The sequence below is a fragment of the Hippocampus zosterae genome, chromosome 2 (genome assembly GCF_025434085.1).
Source record: "Hippocampus zosterae strain Florida chromosome 2, ASM2543408v3, whole genome shotgun sequence".
NCBI lineage: Eukaryota > Metazoa > Chordata > Actinopteri > Syngnathiformes > Syngnathidae > Hippocampus > Hippocampus zosterae.
In genome coordinates this window covers 32,546,683-32,562,537 of record NC_067452.1, presented here as the reverse complement: position 1 = coordinate 32,562,537, position 15,855 = coordinate 32,546,683, and the positions used below count along the sequence as shown (strand labels likewise).

General features: G+C 42.0%; 1 protein-coding gene across 3 annotated transcripts in view; it reads right to left on the bottom strand.

Moving 5' to 3' along the window:
- LOC127596803 (plexin-A1-like) overlaps positions 1-15,855 on the bottom strand; it is a 193,560-nt gene that overhangs the window by 158,689 nt on the left and 19,016 nt on the right. For 2 of the 3 annotated variants that reach the window (XM_052059677.1, XM_052059679.1), the window contains exon 2: positions 1,408-2,711. In XM_052059677.1, coding sequence (XP_051915637.1) covers positions 1,408-2,571 — 1,164 coding nt within the window. In that variant the 5' untranslated portion in view covers positions 2,572-2,711. Of the gene's footprint in view, positions 1-1,407; positions 2,712-3,652; positions 3,770-15,855 lie in introns of those variants that run through there. The other variant, XM_052059678.1, reaches the window with a different exon arrangement.

Genomic DNA, 15,855 nt, shown 5'->3' with positions numbered 1-15,855 from the left:
AGAGTTCAAAAACTGGCAAGAGTTGAATGGGAGTGTTGAAATGAAAGAAATCTTAGTGCAAAATAATGAGGCTGGATTGGAAGACACTAAAGAGAAAGGGAGGGCAGAAAGAGCAGTGGAGGACAGATAGGACTGGGACAGAGAGGTGGAGAGTCGTTCGGAGATTTATAGCGGGCTGTTACAGAGAATCGACTGCATAACACGAGGTGCGACTATTTGAATAATTCATGAGGATACAGGGCACTCAAAACGCTCATCTATGAGGAATGGGGAAGGCAAGCCAAGGCCAAATTGTGGATTATGTGAAATATCCTGAGCACCAACTACAGAGTAGCGTTTTTTGGTTTGTTTGTTTGTTTGTTTGTTTCCGCGATGTCCTATAGTTGGCCAACACTGCACACTGGGAATTCAAGCATTCTGTTCAAGGACATCTGTCGGGATTTCGAAAAACGAAAGTAGTCTGTTTGTCCATTACAGCTATATGTATATGTACGCAAAAAAAATGAATGTTGTTTGGAGTCGGTTTCACCACTTGCGAACTAAACTGCTCACAAAATTTTCTGTCGACAACAGCTATCAGCCAACAGCTGAGAGCCGGCTTGACTACAAACAGCAGTGCGGTGAAAGATTTTCCTGGAGGTCTGACGGGCAGGTGAGGAAACATCCCGTTTTCCGGTTTCCTCCCACATTCCAAACACACGTGTAGGAGGTTAATGACCGTTGTGAGGATAAGCGGTTAAGAAAATGGATGGATGGATGCTTCATTCAAAATTAACCAGACACTTGCAAAGTCATAAGGGTCAGTGCAAAACCTAGCCACCATTTATAGTGCCTCTGATTAATAATCCCAAATAAAGTTAATTTTTTACCTGACATTTTTATTTCATAAGGCTGAAGATTTTGTGCTAAAACGGACTATTTGGGGGAATTAAGGCCCTAGCTCAAGTTGCAGAAAAAGAGCCCAAAGCAGAATGCTACCAGCACCATGGTGCACTGTCGGAATGCCATTTTTTTTTCCATGAAGAGCAGTGTTGTGTTTGTGACATAACATCTTGAATTATGGCGAAAAGGTTCAGCCTTGTATTTTAATTTAATGCACAGACTATAGTTCACATGAATGGTGGAAGAAAAAATTTGGAAATAACTTGGTCTCATTTTTTCATCATAATAAATTTGAACAGAGGTATTCATCCTGTTCGATCCACCTTAGTGTCGTTTTCTACGATTTCTCTTTCAATTGAATTGCATGATTGCATTAAAACAGTAATTCATGCACTGTGCTTAGAACCGTGACCACTTAGGTGGTGTTGTACGACCTCAAATGAGCAATCGCAGGTGCTGTGAAACAGCTTGATCAAAGAGACACATGCAAACGAGCCACCGAAACGGTCGGGATCACACACTTACCGAGTTGATGCAGGACAGCTCCTTGTTGAGCAGCCAGGGCAGGGAAAGTATCCCCACTCCACTGTAGCACGACTGAATCCTTATTTTAATCTTCTCCTTGATCTGTCTCATTGTGAACAGACACAAAGCCGTCTCCTTGGGTGGCTTGGCTCTGTTCTTTTGGCCCTGGGCAAATACAGCAAAAAGAACCTCTTCTTGCTCTTGAATGCCAAGCGATTGAGCCAAACGGGACCCCGGTCGAGCCAAATAAGCATCCTGGATCAAGCGATACTCCACTCCATCCTTGGTGCAGCCGATAGGGAACTCGATGTAGGAGTAAAACTTGGGATCGTCCACGCAGAGCCGTACAATCTTTGAGGTAAAAAACTGCTCGCTGCCGGCATCGGGCGAAGTGAGTTTTGTGTCGAGCTGTAAAGTGAGATAATAGACAAACTGCTCACTGTTGAAGCCGTAGATGTAGTAGATGTCGAATGCCGGGAATTTGGAGAGCGTGTCTGATGGAATCTTCAACTGGGATGACACAAACTCATCCTGGTAGACAAAGCTGAACATGTCCGCATTTTCCTCGTTGGACATTAACTTGCGGCTGGACAGTGTTGGAAAGTACTCCGACTTGCCATCAATGGGAGTGCCAACAAAAAGTTTCCCACCCCCGCCAAAAGCATCTGGGGAGATGACTACCCCCGACATGGTGCTTGCCTCAGCAACACTGGATAGATAATGCTCCTTACGGTGGTGGGGCTCGCCAAGTTTGAACAAATCATCCAGACGGAGGAACTGGCAAATTCCCTGGGAAGTACTCCCACAGGCAATTAAGCGGTTGTGGGTATCATCAAGCAGCAGAAGTTTATTGATATTGGGAGTCTGCACGAGCTCATGAGGGCACGACTGGACACCCGGCGGAGGGTAACAGCGAGGATTGTCCGTCACAGGTCCGGTCACGTGGCTACGTAGCTTGGTGAGGTTGCTCGACAGCTTGTAGATCCAGTTGACAGCGCCCAGGTAAATCTCGCCTGATTTGTTATGGACCACCAAATGCGTAAGCCCCCCTTCTGGTGGGGAGAAAGACTGGAGATGGGATAAGGGCGAAGAGGAGGAGGAGGAGGAGGTCACGGACAGGGGGAGGAGCAGGAGGAAGATGAGAGGTGAGCGCATGACTGTCATGGGAAAGGAGGCTTCCGAGTCTCGTCGTGCCGCTTTCAGGTGTTTCGGCGATAGGACTGGAGGTGGCCCGTTCTTCTCCTTTTGTGGCTCTTGTTCTTACAACTTCATGGCTCGTTCTTCCACTTTGACCGCCTCCAGCCCTGAGAAAAAGAAACAAGCATAACTATTCTCAATGAAGTTCATGGGATGCACTTTTCATACAACTGTAAATAGATTTTTTTTTTTTTTTTTTGCATCAAAGAATAGAACAGCATGAATAATACAGCTTTCTAAAGCCCGGGTTCCATTCCAAGCACGACACTTTTGCACCAAAACAATCCAAACCATGCCACCAAACACCATAGCATTCTCTTCATTTTTTTTCTTCCATTTTCAACCAACCAAATTATGAAGCGGTCAAGTGAGGTTATCGGTAGTCAACTCAAACGATTCTACTTGGTATATAAAACTGCCTCTCCTCCTTTGTAGATTATAGAAGACACAATCACATTCTCCATAACAATCTGTTATAACAGTTCTGACCACCAAGCAAACACACAAAAAAAAGGCTTCACCAAATCATCATCCGATCCTCAAAAACGATTGCATCAATGTACTTAGTCAACACACACAAAAAAAAAACAGACAAGACTAAAGAAATGATTTCAGACTCCATCCACTCAAGTCATCATATTTTTCAACTGCTGCCTGTAAAGAGCTCCCTCCACCCTCACAACCTGCTTAAGAGCAGATTTCCCCCCCACTGCAATAGGTCACTAAACTCTTCACCTCCTTTAGTTTAATTATCTCGGATTCTGCATATTTACAGGGTGTCAACACTGTTGTTAAATTTTGTACTGTGTGATTGGTTGTGTGTGTGTGCGCATGTGTATCTATATATATAAAATGAATGTGTGCAGAGGCATACAGACAGCAGTTATGTTAAAAAAAAAAACAAATAACAATCTAACAATCTCTGAATCTAAACGTGCACCCCGAGTCTGGAATGGGAAAAACAAACTCAATGTTTATTTTGATTATGTCAGGTAGATGACTAATCAAGTTGATTGTTGTTAAATTGATTGATTAAATCTGATTTTACCATTCCGCACTGTACCGCGCTGAGCAGAAGAGACCCGTACCGCTTGATGGAAACTTGTCTGGAAAATCCTGACTAAACTGCTACCCGGTGTTAATTTCATGAAGTGCACAAGACAAACGCTTAAACCGGGAGGTCTCTTCTCACTTGCTGCCACCCATTCTCTAATTCAACACATTCCTCTCTCTCTCTTCCCTTCAGACACTTCACTCTTGTCAATAGCGCCTTTCATCCCGGGCCCAGTCATGATTACAGCGGTTCAGATCACCACGCCGTTGCCAACCCTATCGGGACAATACAGACCCTGTTTAGAGCCCCGTGATACACACCCAGACAAAATGTGAGCAGACTACACATACTTACAGTATGCGGTCGGGGAGCATCTTTTCACAATCACACACTGATCCCACTGACTTCACGGTCCTCTGGCATGAACCAGCTCAATCATATGCACATGGGACATTACGACACGGCCCACACAGACACACACACACACATATGTGCAACCATGCATGCACACACACGCACTGACTTACACACACTCACCGGTGTGTGACAATTGCCCACATGCCTCTGCACATTCACAACAAGTGAGCACAAGGGAATAGGTCATTTAAAAAACCAAAAAAAACCGATTTGAAAGGACAGCTATTTTTAACATCTTGTACTTGACAATTTCTATAAATAAGTGAAAACAGAGCACATGTGCAGGAGAAGAAAAAGAAGAAGATATGAGGAATCGTTTGACAAAACTGGGACAGGAAGATGAAGAGAAAAATGAAATGTCTATGAAGTGGAACAAAACAAGTTTTTAATTTTAAAGTTGTTCTGTAATGACTGTGTCGGACCAAATGGAAAAGTTTACAGATGTACTTACTGTATATGAAGACCGTTGCAGAGAAAATGGAACAAGCTCCAGATAGAGGACAACAATTGCGTGTACTGTATTCATTTATCTAAATGATAATGAAGCATATTTCTTAATAGGGTGTGTGTGTGTGTGTATGTGTGTGCGTGTGTGCATGTGATTTAATACCATGTTTTATATACCAACTGCAAAAATTGTCATGGGTCTTTACTTCAATCCAGTTTAAAACAGTCCAGCATCCTTCCCATAGCTTTAAAATAATTTCACTGGCTGGTGTTCATCTTACAATTTGAACAACAATTTAGTTTGCAAAGCTGAATGAAATATCAAGCGAGAAAATGAACGTCATGTGTAACAGGGGTTCTGAAATGGAGGTAGGGAAAAAATATTTTGTTTAGCTTTCCTTGGATCTTAATTGATCATAGAATGACTTTAAAATCATGATCAAGTGTATTTTGGCTGCTGTATCTGAACCTGTGAATATACTTTCTCCGCGCGCGACGACATGCTGCAGCTCACTTGACACGTTCAATAAAGCCGCGGAACGCTTGAAGTACGTTCATTGCTGATTAATAGCTGCCAGTGAGTCTCTGACCTTAGCCAAAACACTTAGACTAATTTATACAAAGCACTTCTTGAGCATGACGCTCACATCCCTTGCCTCCGACGGTGAACATGATGGAGCACATCCTGCCTCCATCTGATCTTGTTTACGAGAGTGGCGCGTCTCTCCACATAAGACGATTCAATACGATTGTCGACACATGGCGTACGATATAATTCAAGGGTGTAGTTACTTGGAAAATATAACGATTCAGTTTGATTCAGTCAATTTGACTCAATGCATATTTGCATATCAATCGATGGATAGATGTTGGTCAAAACAAAGCAACATTAACATCATTTCTACTACAAAAACTTTGCACGATGCAGAAATGTTTTACATTCCAAACCGTTCCACTTTCTCCAGACAAGTGCAATGTAAAAAAAAATGGGAACACGAGTTGGAACTGAGTTATGTGGTTCCATTAGCCGCAAGAATGACTATGGGTTGGTATTTGTTCATTTTGTCGCGGCTTAGATGTGGAATTCCTACACGGCTTGAACTGGATTTGCCTCGAAGGGACTGCTCTGTTTCGGGTCATTCGGAATGTCAAACATGTGAAGGTACACTTAAACTGGCAACACATGATCAGCGAAATGACCAAAGTTGACACCAAAGACACAACAAATGCTTATTTGATATTTTATTTTTGAAACCCATCTTTGTCCATTTTATGCATCACGGGTTACTTGCACAGCTTCTCACTTTAATGTGGTAAAAAAAAAAAAAACTGTCATATGCCCTCAGTATGAGTCTGATCTATCTTAACACCACGTACCTCGCAACAGATGGTATCAAAGTTAAAGTCACAGCACAGGTCAGATGAGGATAACAAAGAGGAAACAGGAGCAGGCACGGGAAGAGTGCAGACACTTGAACGTGAGGTGATTTTTATTTGGAATCCATTTTTGGAAAGAGACATTTTGACAAGCTGCTAATGCGGCCGGATGGATTCGACTCACAGCCTCCACTTCTGGCTCTCTGGATGAGGGAATGGATGGGGAATTTGTTGAATAGATCCACAGTCACACAAACTGCCAGCGAAACCAAGGAACATAATTTGAACATTTGTCCAATGTTTGTGAATATACTAAGGATCCATTCATCCATTTTCTTACAGTGTTCGGAGGTCTCATTGGATCAGAAGCCTTACCTAGCTGACTGTGGGGTAAAATGTGGACTACACAGTAGACAGGTTGCCCGTCAATCACAAGGAGCGTAGAGAGATAGACAACCATTAACACTGACAATCACACCATCACTGGGTGAAAACGGAATCATGCTGCCTGGATGGATGTCAGATGAGTGAACCACTACACCACCGGTGACCATAAACTGCACTTATCAGTCAAGCTGCTATCTTGATGGTGATAGTACAGGCAAAAATAACCGTTGTAAAACAATGCAACACACTCTTGTGATTAAATAATCTTCAATTGCCAGTTGCGCAGCCTGAAGGCCGAGTGGTTAGCGCGTTGACCACACAGTGCAGAGGTCGTGGGTTCGATCCCAGCTGCGGCCTTCCTGTGTGGAGTTTGCATGGTCTCCCCGTGCCTGCGTGGGTTTTCTCCGGGTACTCTGGTTTACTCCCACATTCCAGAAACATGCATGGCAGGCTGATTGAACACTCTAAAAAACTGTCCCTTGGTGTGAGCACGGATGGTTATTCGTCTCTGTGTGCCCCGTGATTGGCTGGCGACCGGCTCAGGCTGTCCGCCGCCTACTACCCGAAGACAGCTGGGATAGGCTCCAGCATGCCCCGCGAACCTAGTGAGAATAAAATGGTTCAGAAAGGAACACATACTACATAACTGGCCTCAGTTCCCGATGCTCACTTTCCCTTTTATATTGTTACGGTTATGTTCTATCCGTAAAGCTCTTTTGACGAACACGTCTGTCGCTGTGAGAATTTAGCCATTGTACCGAAATAATGCACTTGTCTGTACAGTGATTCATTGCCTGGGCTATTTATCCTGGTTAGAGTCATGGAGGGAGCCAGATCTAGTCCCAGCTCACTTAAGTGGAAATGCACACTAAACCCTGGACTTGCCGGCAGTCAGTCAGAAGAGCATTGGGGACTTGACCAGGAATCAAGCTTACACCAGCTAAATGGAATATAAAAGTTGACAGCGAACAACAAAATCAGCTTTGTGACTGTTAACACTAAGAATGGCTATGTTGGATGGGAGATCCTTGCATCTCCTAAAACAGTACTTCATAGAAAAAGAAAAAAAAAATTACATCTTCGATATACTTATTCATTTTTGGTAATGAAATTTTATCTAAGTGGTCATTCAGCACCACGCTATAAACAAACACAATGGCCCCCTATTTTCATGCCTAGCGCAACAGCCATCACTGTGCCACGGCCAACAGGGTGCTTTTAAAAACATAGATCACAAATGATAATAATAATGGTAATAACAATACTGTTTTCAATGAATTGATTTCTATCGTGATTGCCGCTGCACCACACACAACTGCAGAGCTCAGAATCTGTCTGTCTGCACCTTAATCAATCTGCGCCACACCTTAGACCTGATTTGAACGGGTCTCAATATTCGTCTACTTTCAGTCACTACATGTTACTTGCGCTCGGGGTGGCGAAAAGAAAATGCCATTGTTTTGCCAGAACACCCAGCATGGCGCAGCGGGCTCTGCTAAATTCCCAAACATGCAAACGGAGCTTAGCACCTGCACAGAATGCAACATGAACCAGTTTTTTATACCTAAGCATACATTCACTGTCTTGAAACTTTGTGCTTTACAATATACAGACCACAGTGGATTGCTGACACAAGGAGTGATAGTGGAAAATCGTCTTCATCAGACATACCGGTAATCTTTGTTTGTCTTTTCTTTGTTTCAACAGCAAAGACCAAGGCTGTTTCGTGATCTTCCTTCATGCAAACAGTTCTGACTCTGATGAAATTATGTTGTCTCAAAACTGATTAAATTACTTTGTCATAGTTTCATCACTGAGGGAGAAATCTTAATAAATTTCAATGGCACTCGGGAGAATATAGGCCTTTTCCTTGGAAAAAAAAAATCTTCATTCAGATCAGCGCAATGATTCTAGAGAATGAATGTTCCTAAAAGTGATCAATCAATCATCCATGAGTCATACCAAAGACATAGACCAAATGTCATCAATATACAATCCATCCATTCATTTTCAACACCGCTTATCCTGAACAGGGTCGCGGGGAGTTGCTGGAGCCTATTCTAGATGACGTCTGGCGGAAAGCAGACTACAAACAGAAATGTTCGCCAATCAGTCGCAAGGCACATATTGAGACAAACAACCACTGACACAAGCGTTCACACCATCACTGAGTGGGAAAACGATCCCACGCTACCCGCACAGAATCCCGGCGAGCGTAGCACTACACCATCAGCGGCTTATTACAGACAATACACTGAACTTTTTAACTGACTTACATACTACAAACAAGAGATCAAGTATCTGCATGACCACCCAATCGTTGAAAGCCATTTTGTCATTCCATCCACAAAAATGGCCAAAGCAAACTCCTCCATTGTGTAATGTAATAAAAGGAATGTGGTATGGACTGTGTGTGTTGGCGTGAGCTGCTGGACCGTGCGGCTGCAACACAGTGGTGCGTTTACATTCGTCAAATTCCACCATTGACACACTGACCCTCTGAACAGCTGCAAGAGCATACAAGCAAATAAATAAAATGGCAGTTTAACATTATGACCCTCAAATACAGATTTAAACTTTATATATTGACTGTAACCACGCCTAGACTTTTGTTGCAACTCAATGCGTTGGCAAAAAGAGAAAAAGTGATAACGTAGCTGCTCTTGATAAAAGCAGGGCTATCAAACTTGTTTTTATCATGCTCAAATTGTAGTTTATGGTGCTCTGTGGGGACATGTTAGAGTGAAAATGTATATTTGCTCGAAGTGCAACAGTTTGCCAAAATTCACAGTACCTTAAGTGAAGAAAAAAAAAACCTGTCATCTTGTATCAGATGCAATTCAATTTTCAAAGGTTATGTTCCCTGGCCAGAATCAGCGCTGCACTGTATTTGTTTACGGACTATGTGTGTGTCTTAAGTGCAGGGAACTTTTGGTCTCTTACTGAATATATTCTGTGTAAGAACCCTAATAATCGCCCCATCATATTATATAGTTGTCCTTGCATTTAATAGTCATCGTTTTTACGATGGATATGTCCTTTTGAATACAAGTCAAGAAAAAAAATGTGACAAGCTTTTTGCTGGCCATGTGAAATGACATGCAAGGCCGGATCGAGCCTGCGTGGCCTTGAGTTTGACACCCGCGCTTTAGAGGCTTCCGGCATGTACTGTATACTGCAGATTAGATGACATGCCTTCACCAAGTTACGTAGTCATAAACCTCCCAGACCCATAAAAATGTTCACTTAACGCGCATGACGACAGGTGCACGCATTGTTAAGTCACAGAGAGCTGTGTCGCGAATCCCTAATCATTTGTAATTTGAGCGAGTCTCCTCAACAATATGCTCATTCTGTCTCCAAGACCTCCGTCAGCACGGGGATTTAAGGATTTTACAAATACAGTTGAATCTTGACAGATATAGTCTGCTTATGTTCACACGCCGTGAAGGCTGGCTCACACGGACTACAGTTTTATACGTGCGAGAGCTTTTTGACAAGTCAGGGTGACTTTTAGCGGCCCATTTGTAGTAGTTATTAATATTTTGGATTCTCTCAATGTCTAAGAGTCACTTGAAGGAGAAATACCACAATAGTTGGATTTGTAGCCCCCCCAAAAAAACAACACTTCTCAGCAAACCTTTTGTGGCCGGGGTGTGGATCATATTTGAATGAAATTGTATGTATTTATTGTACAGGTATTTATTTTCAGCAGTCCATAATCCTCATTTTATAGTCATGCACTTGCGGCCCATCTTCCGATCATGTCGACTTTTATTGGTCCAACCAGGGTTCAGCTTCTTTGTGTTGCCATGTCAATGTAATCTGCAGACTCAGGAGTTCTGCGTCAGGACACTGACACATATTAGTCATGGTTATCCCCCCCCCCTTTTTTTTTTATTAAATGAATAAAATTCAATATTTGCCAATTTTGACCTTGTGCAGAATTTGAGTGACATCGCATTTTTCCATCGTGGGATTGGTTGAGTGAAATATGCAGTAGGTTAAAGAGGAAGAGCAGTGTGTCTGTGCATGCATAATAAAAATTATTTTACAGATATTCTAAATGATATGGCAGTGTAGAGGTTTGGAGCATAAGATGAAAGGTTAATTAGCTTTATTGTTTTAGCAAAACTAGTTCTCATCCCATACTCGTGAAGTTCCCCTCAGAGTGGGTACTGGTCCAAAACAATGCGACAGCCTCCAACATGGCGATGTGTGACTTCATGACATCGGGAAAATGATCCATAAATTTTCATCAGCACAGGATATGCCTGGCTTGAGATAGAGTATGAATCATTTTTATTTGGCCTTCTTTGTCAGTGGTAAACACTTTATAATCCCTTACTGAAAACTGTGGCCAGGGTATGAATCAATGAATAAACTGCATTCGACTCCAATGCTAAAACTTGGTGCTAATTACTTTTGAATTCATGTTAAGTTCATTCGCAGTGTTGAGTGGCTGATGTTGTTGTTGGCGTCCTTCATCTAAATGTCAATAGCAACTTTCTGAACATGGTAGTGCTTCTGCCCCTTTGTTGGAAGTAACATTGACATCCACCAAGTGGTACTAGAAAGTGCTTCCCATCCACTTGTTTCATTTATTTATTTTTAATAAAAATGGGCTTGATATTTGGGCTTGTGCAATTCTTTCAAGTGAGCTTAACATCCGAACCAATGACAACTGTCCATGTGCGCTTTTATCAGTGGATTAAAGGTAAATTACATATCACAGCTGCAGGGAAAGTCCTGACGCAAAACAAACACATTTCATTGTTGTTGCTGCTTTTTTTTTTTGGCGCATTGTACATCTAGAAATGCTCGTACTGTATGTTAAATAGGTGCTAACAAAACCATAAAAACAGGAAAAGCTCCCACGAGTAGTGTGGAAAGGAGTTTGTGTGCGTCTGTGCGTGCATATTCATATTCATACTCGTGAGTGTGTGCGTGTGTGTGTGCGCATGCGTGCGTGTGTGCGTGCGTGTGTAGAGTCTCCAAAGCAGGGACCCTGGAGCTAAAGCCATTTAGGGGAGCTTTAAGTGCTTGAATAGGCCAAAACCACACTTCTTTATCAGGGAATTTGGCGTAGATAATCGAGGCTGGCTCCCAACCACTGAACGGCAATTTCGCAGTTTAAGAAAATGAGAGGGAGTGAACAATGAAGAATGGAGTAGTTGGGTGGGATGGCGAGATTACTGGGGCTAGGGGGGGATGATCATGTGGGGTGGGTAAGAAATGGCACACTCTGTTTGTCCAAGTCGGCATTTAGAAATCCTACACTTTGGAGTTTGGTATGTTTGAAGATATTAAAAAAAAAAAAAAGCACACAATGACACAATGGCTGAATAAAATTCCCAAATGGCATGAAAATTAAGTGCCTACTATGTGGAGGCTTTAGGGATGTATCCCATCCATCTTTATAGTGGCGCTGCATTAGAAGCCTGTTTTATAGCGGTGGCGGCGGCGCTGGCTGTAAAGTGAGCTGTCAGTACAAATGTTCAGCCACCATTAGGAGGGCAAAGACGTAAACACACTAATTCGACAACGGCTGGTCTGCGAGACATTGGAGCCGAGCCGCTTTTAACGACCAATATCGTTCTCATTTTACGACATCAGATTAAATCACGTGAGCAGGATGGGGACGAGCTATATTGGGATATAAATAGCAATAAAAAATCTTGCTGATATAAAATGGATGATGTACTGATATGTACTGTATAAGAAGATACAAGTAGCACAAGCTATTTAGTCATCACCTCAGCAGGAGACTTATTGTCACTTCTGTTATGAAGCTCTTAAAAAAATAAATGAAACAAAGATGATATTTCTTGACCCCATTTTGACCTCAGCTCCTTCAGCAGTCTTGGTTGGATGGCATTCGAAAATAGAAAAAGCCGTCATTGAAAGAACCTGACATTTCCAAAATATTAAAGGGGAACTCAATTAAAAAATGTTATCGACAATAAAGTATCTAAACACACTATTCTGATTAATATTGTGTTTGTGGAATAATAAAAAAATCCATCCAGTTTTGCCACGTAAAGCCATTTGCTATCAATTGAAAATGACATCGCAGTGCCCTTAGATTCTAAGGTCCTAGGTCAGGACCATCATAGCTGACTTGTTTTCTAGGTTTGGTAATGTGACGTTCGCAAGTTGAGCCCTTAGGTACTGTGATGTCATTTTCAATCGCTGACTTATCTCAGTTCAAGGCAAAATGGCCGCTCGATTTTTCAGCTACATTCATATTCCAATAACACAACATGTATCAGAATACGGATTGTTAAACACCAAATATGCCGGAACTCACGTGACGTTAAATTAAAAAAATTAAAATGGCGATCTTTTTCTGACGTCTCCCTGGGTGTACGATAGAAGAGTGGTGAGCTAGTCGATTGCACAGTTCTGCCATTCGGGCCTCAGATATCAACTGCAGTATTCCTGTGTGGAGTTTGCATGTTTGCGAGTCCTAATTCTTTTGTGCATTTTTCTGTAAGCAGTCTGTCTTCACGCAGTCCACCGAAATGCATGTTTGGTTCATTAATGAACATAACATCCATTTTTCTAAACTGTATGTGAGTGGTTGTTTGTGTAAATGTGCCTTATGAATAGCTGGCGACCGGTCAAGGGTGTAGCCCACCTGCCCTCCCAAATCCAGCTGGGAAAGGCTCCAGCTCAACTGCGATCAAAATGAAGACAAGCACTATTGAAAATGGGTGGATTGATGTTTCCTGGCCCCTTATATTGTTTTGATCATGAATTATCAGACACAAAACTACAGGCACAAAGAGCTCTATTGAAGCGGGAAATTGAACTTCCTCCAGCACCTACCCTGTCGCTGACCACAAACTCTGACCGGAAAAGTGAATTATCCAGGAAGCTAACGATGAATAAAGGATCACAGTATTGACACAATGTAACAATAAAATAATTGGAGCTATTGTCTGCAGGCCCTCATCACGAGTACTCCACATTAACCCAAAACCACAAGCACGGGTTAACACCGATTATTTTCATATCAAGTCAACAGTTTTACAAAGCAGACTGTTATTTAACCCATGCACATTATTTGTGCATGGGTTAAATAACATGTAAGGTTCATTTCATTCCCGGGGAGAAAAAAAAAAGTTTTCCACTGCTCGCGCGCCTCCAGTGTGTTCGACGTTTAACTGCAGGTTAGGTATTTATGGACCTTTGTGGTGCTTTATGTCGCTATTTCTTTCTAATCTGTCTTCAAAGCCTGGATGTCAACAGAGAGCTTTCTTCAGCATATCCTGCATTCATCTGATTATAAGATCAAATGCTGCTGAGCACATGCACGGCAGTGATGTCAACACACACACACACACACACACACACACACACACACACACACACACTACACAGAAGATAATGTAACTCCTCTTTCAGCTGCCTCAACACAGATGCCAAGCCATATTACACTTGATTAAACAGTGTCGCTCCAATCGGGCCTTCGCACACCTACACATTCACATAAATAAAAATATGCATACCTTGAGGCAAGATGAGGCAAGTGCAACACACTCACCCTCACAAATTTGGTCAAAATATGTCTTTGTGAGCATCACAGGGAGGGATAGTGTGAGGACACGCGTGTGCGCTGGTGTTTGCGCACGAGCATGTGACACAATGTCTTCCGGTTTGAATGCATGTGTCATCTATTCGTATGTCACAGCTACTCTGATGTGACCTTTAAACACAGATATTTTCTTCCCGGCCTGCAAGCAACACTGCTAACACAATTACACTGGGCTAATGAACAGAGGGCCCTGGCGCGCGCACACACACATACACATACACACGCTTTCCTTCATGCATATCAATCTCCTCGCAAAGGCTACATTTGCATCTTTAATCTAAATGAAAGTGCTTATTAAAGTTCATGCTGATGTTAAGATCAGATTGACTAAATCCAAAGTGTTTAACCTATCACGCCTCCTCCTGTTCCTCGCTGCTCTTCAATCCAACCACCTTTGCTTTTCTTGGATTGGTGCAAAAGGATACAGATGAAATAATTGTAATATTTTCCCAGTACAATGGTGAGGAAGTCCTCTCGTTGATTTATTTTGTTCTCAAATTATCTGCTTACAATCATACAAATGCAAATCTTTCCAAATAATGGAAACTTTGAAGCTTTGTCTCATGTCTAGATATCTGGAAATAAATATTACCTGGAAATAAAAACCTGAACAGGTGATATCACCTCACTCATTATCATTTTTATACATACAGTAGTTCCAAAAATTCCCTGTGGAAAAAAACGCATATACTTATAGGACTGTATTGTACTCTACAAAAATCACAATCATGGACTATAACATTGATGTAATGAATATCATCACACCACATGTAAGTTCCTATTTTTTGTGGGGCAACATAAATTACATTTGGTTGACTTGGCAACACATTACAAAAACAAAAACATGTCATTGACCATCAGTCATTTTGGTCGCAATGTCTCTGATGCGGTTATTTCTCACCATGCTCACCATAAACAAACTCTCATCTATACGCTCCGAATAGACAACATAATTGCGACATAACACTAAATGAAAAACGTGCCTCGGCCCTGTATTGTAATTCCACTGCTTGTAAAAGCTGGGGTGACATACTTGGAATGTGAAAACAAGGCTGGAGTCATAGAGGAAGAGGACGGATTGTTATGGCCCCAACATTTGCAATTGAATGGGATGATGCGGCTTGCTGACTCTGGTTCTGATTAACAAGTGTTAGCACTGGCAGCATACAAGGCCACTGCCTTGAGAGGGGGAGAGAAGGTCTAACCCGCCTTTTGTGTATGCGGACGCCCTGCAGTTGAACCTGACCTCTGACCTTCCTTATGGGCCAGCAAATAGCAAACATAATGTCCCCATAAGGAATGAAAATAGTGTGACCACCGTGTAATCAGAAAATAATGAGAAAACCCACAAATGATGTAACTCTGAGTTTGAATTATTCCTTTTGTTAATTGCTAACATTTGATTCGCTTTATTTGAATGTGGCCATTTGTATATGCGCACTTGGGGAAGGATCAAGGGAAAAAACTGGAGAATGAATGTTCATTTTCAATTCTTTCTATGACATGCTTTGAATGACATCATACTTTTTTTTCTGTATTTCAAGCCCTTTTATAAGCAACCAGGTTTGGAAAAAAAAAACTCATGGAAATGAGAAATGTTTAACCCGTTTCCTGAAGGGTGTGTGAATGTGTCTAGTTCGCATAACAATGGCGACTCGGGGTGGTGTTTTGAGTCCCAAATTTGAATTTTAACTTGAACAAAAGTAAATCCAAATAGTGACATAGACTGTTAACACATCAAGTCGAAAAGTTATATGAATGAATTATAATACATTAAAATCCTAACAATTTTTAGAATGTCATAATCTTTTTTCCACAAATTCCCTAGATTGAACATCCCACTGTTGTGTTATTATTAATTATTCATTCATTCATTCATCTTCCGAGCCGCTTGATCCTCACTAGGGTTGCGGGGGGTGCTGGAGCCTATCCCAGCTGTCTTCGGGCAGTAGGCGGGGGACACCCTGAA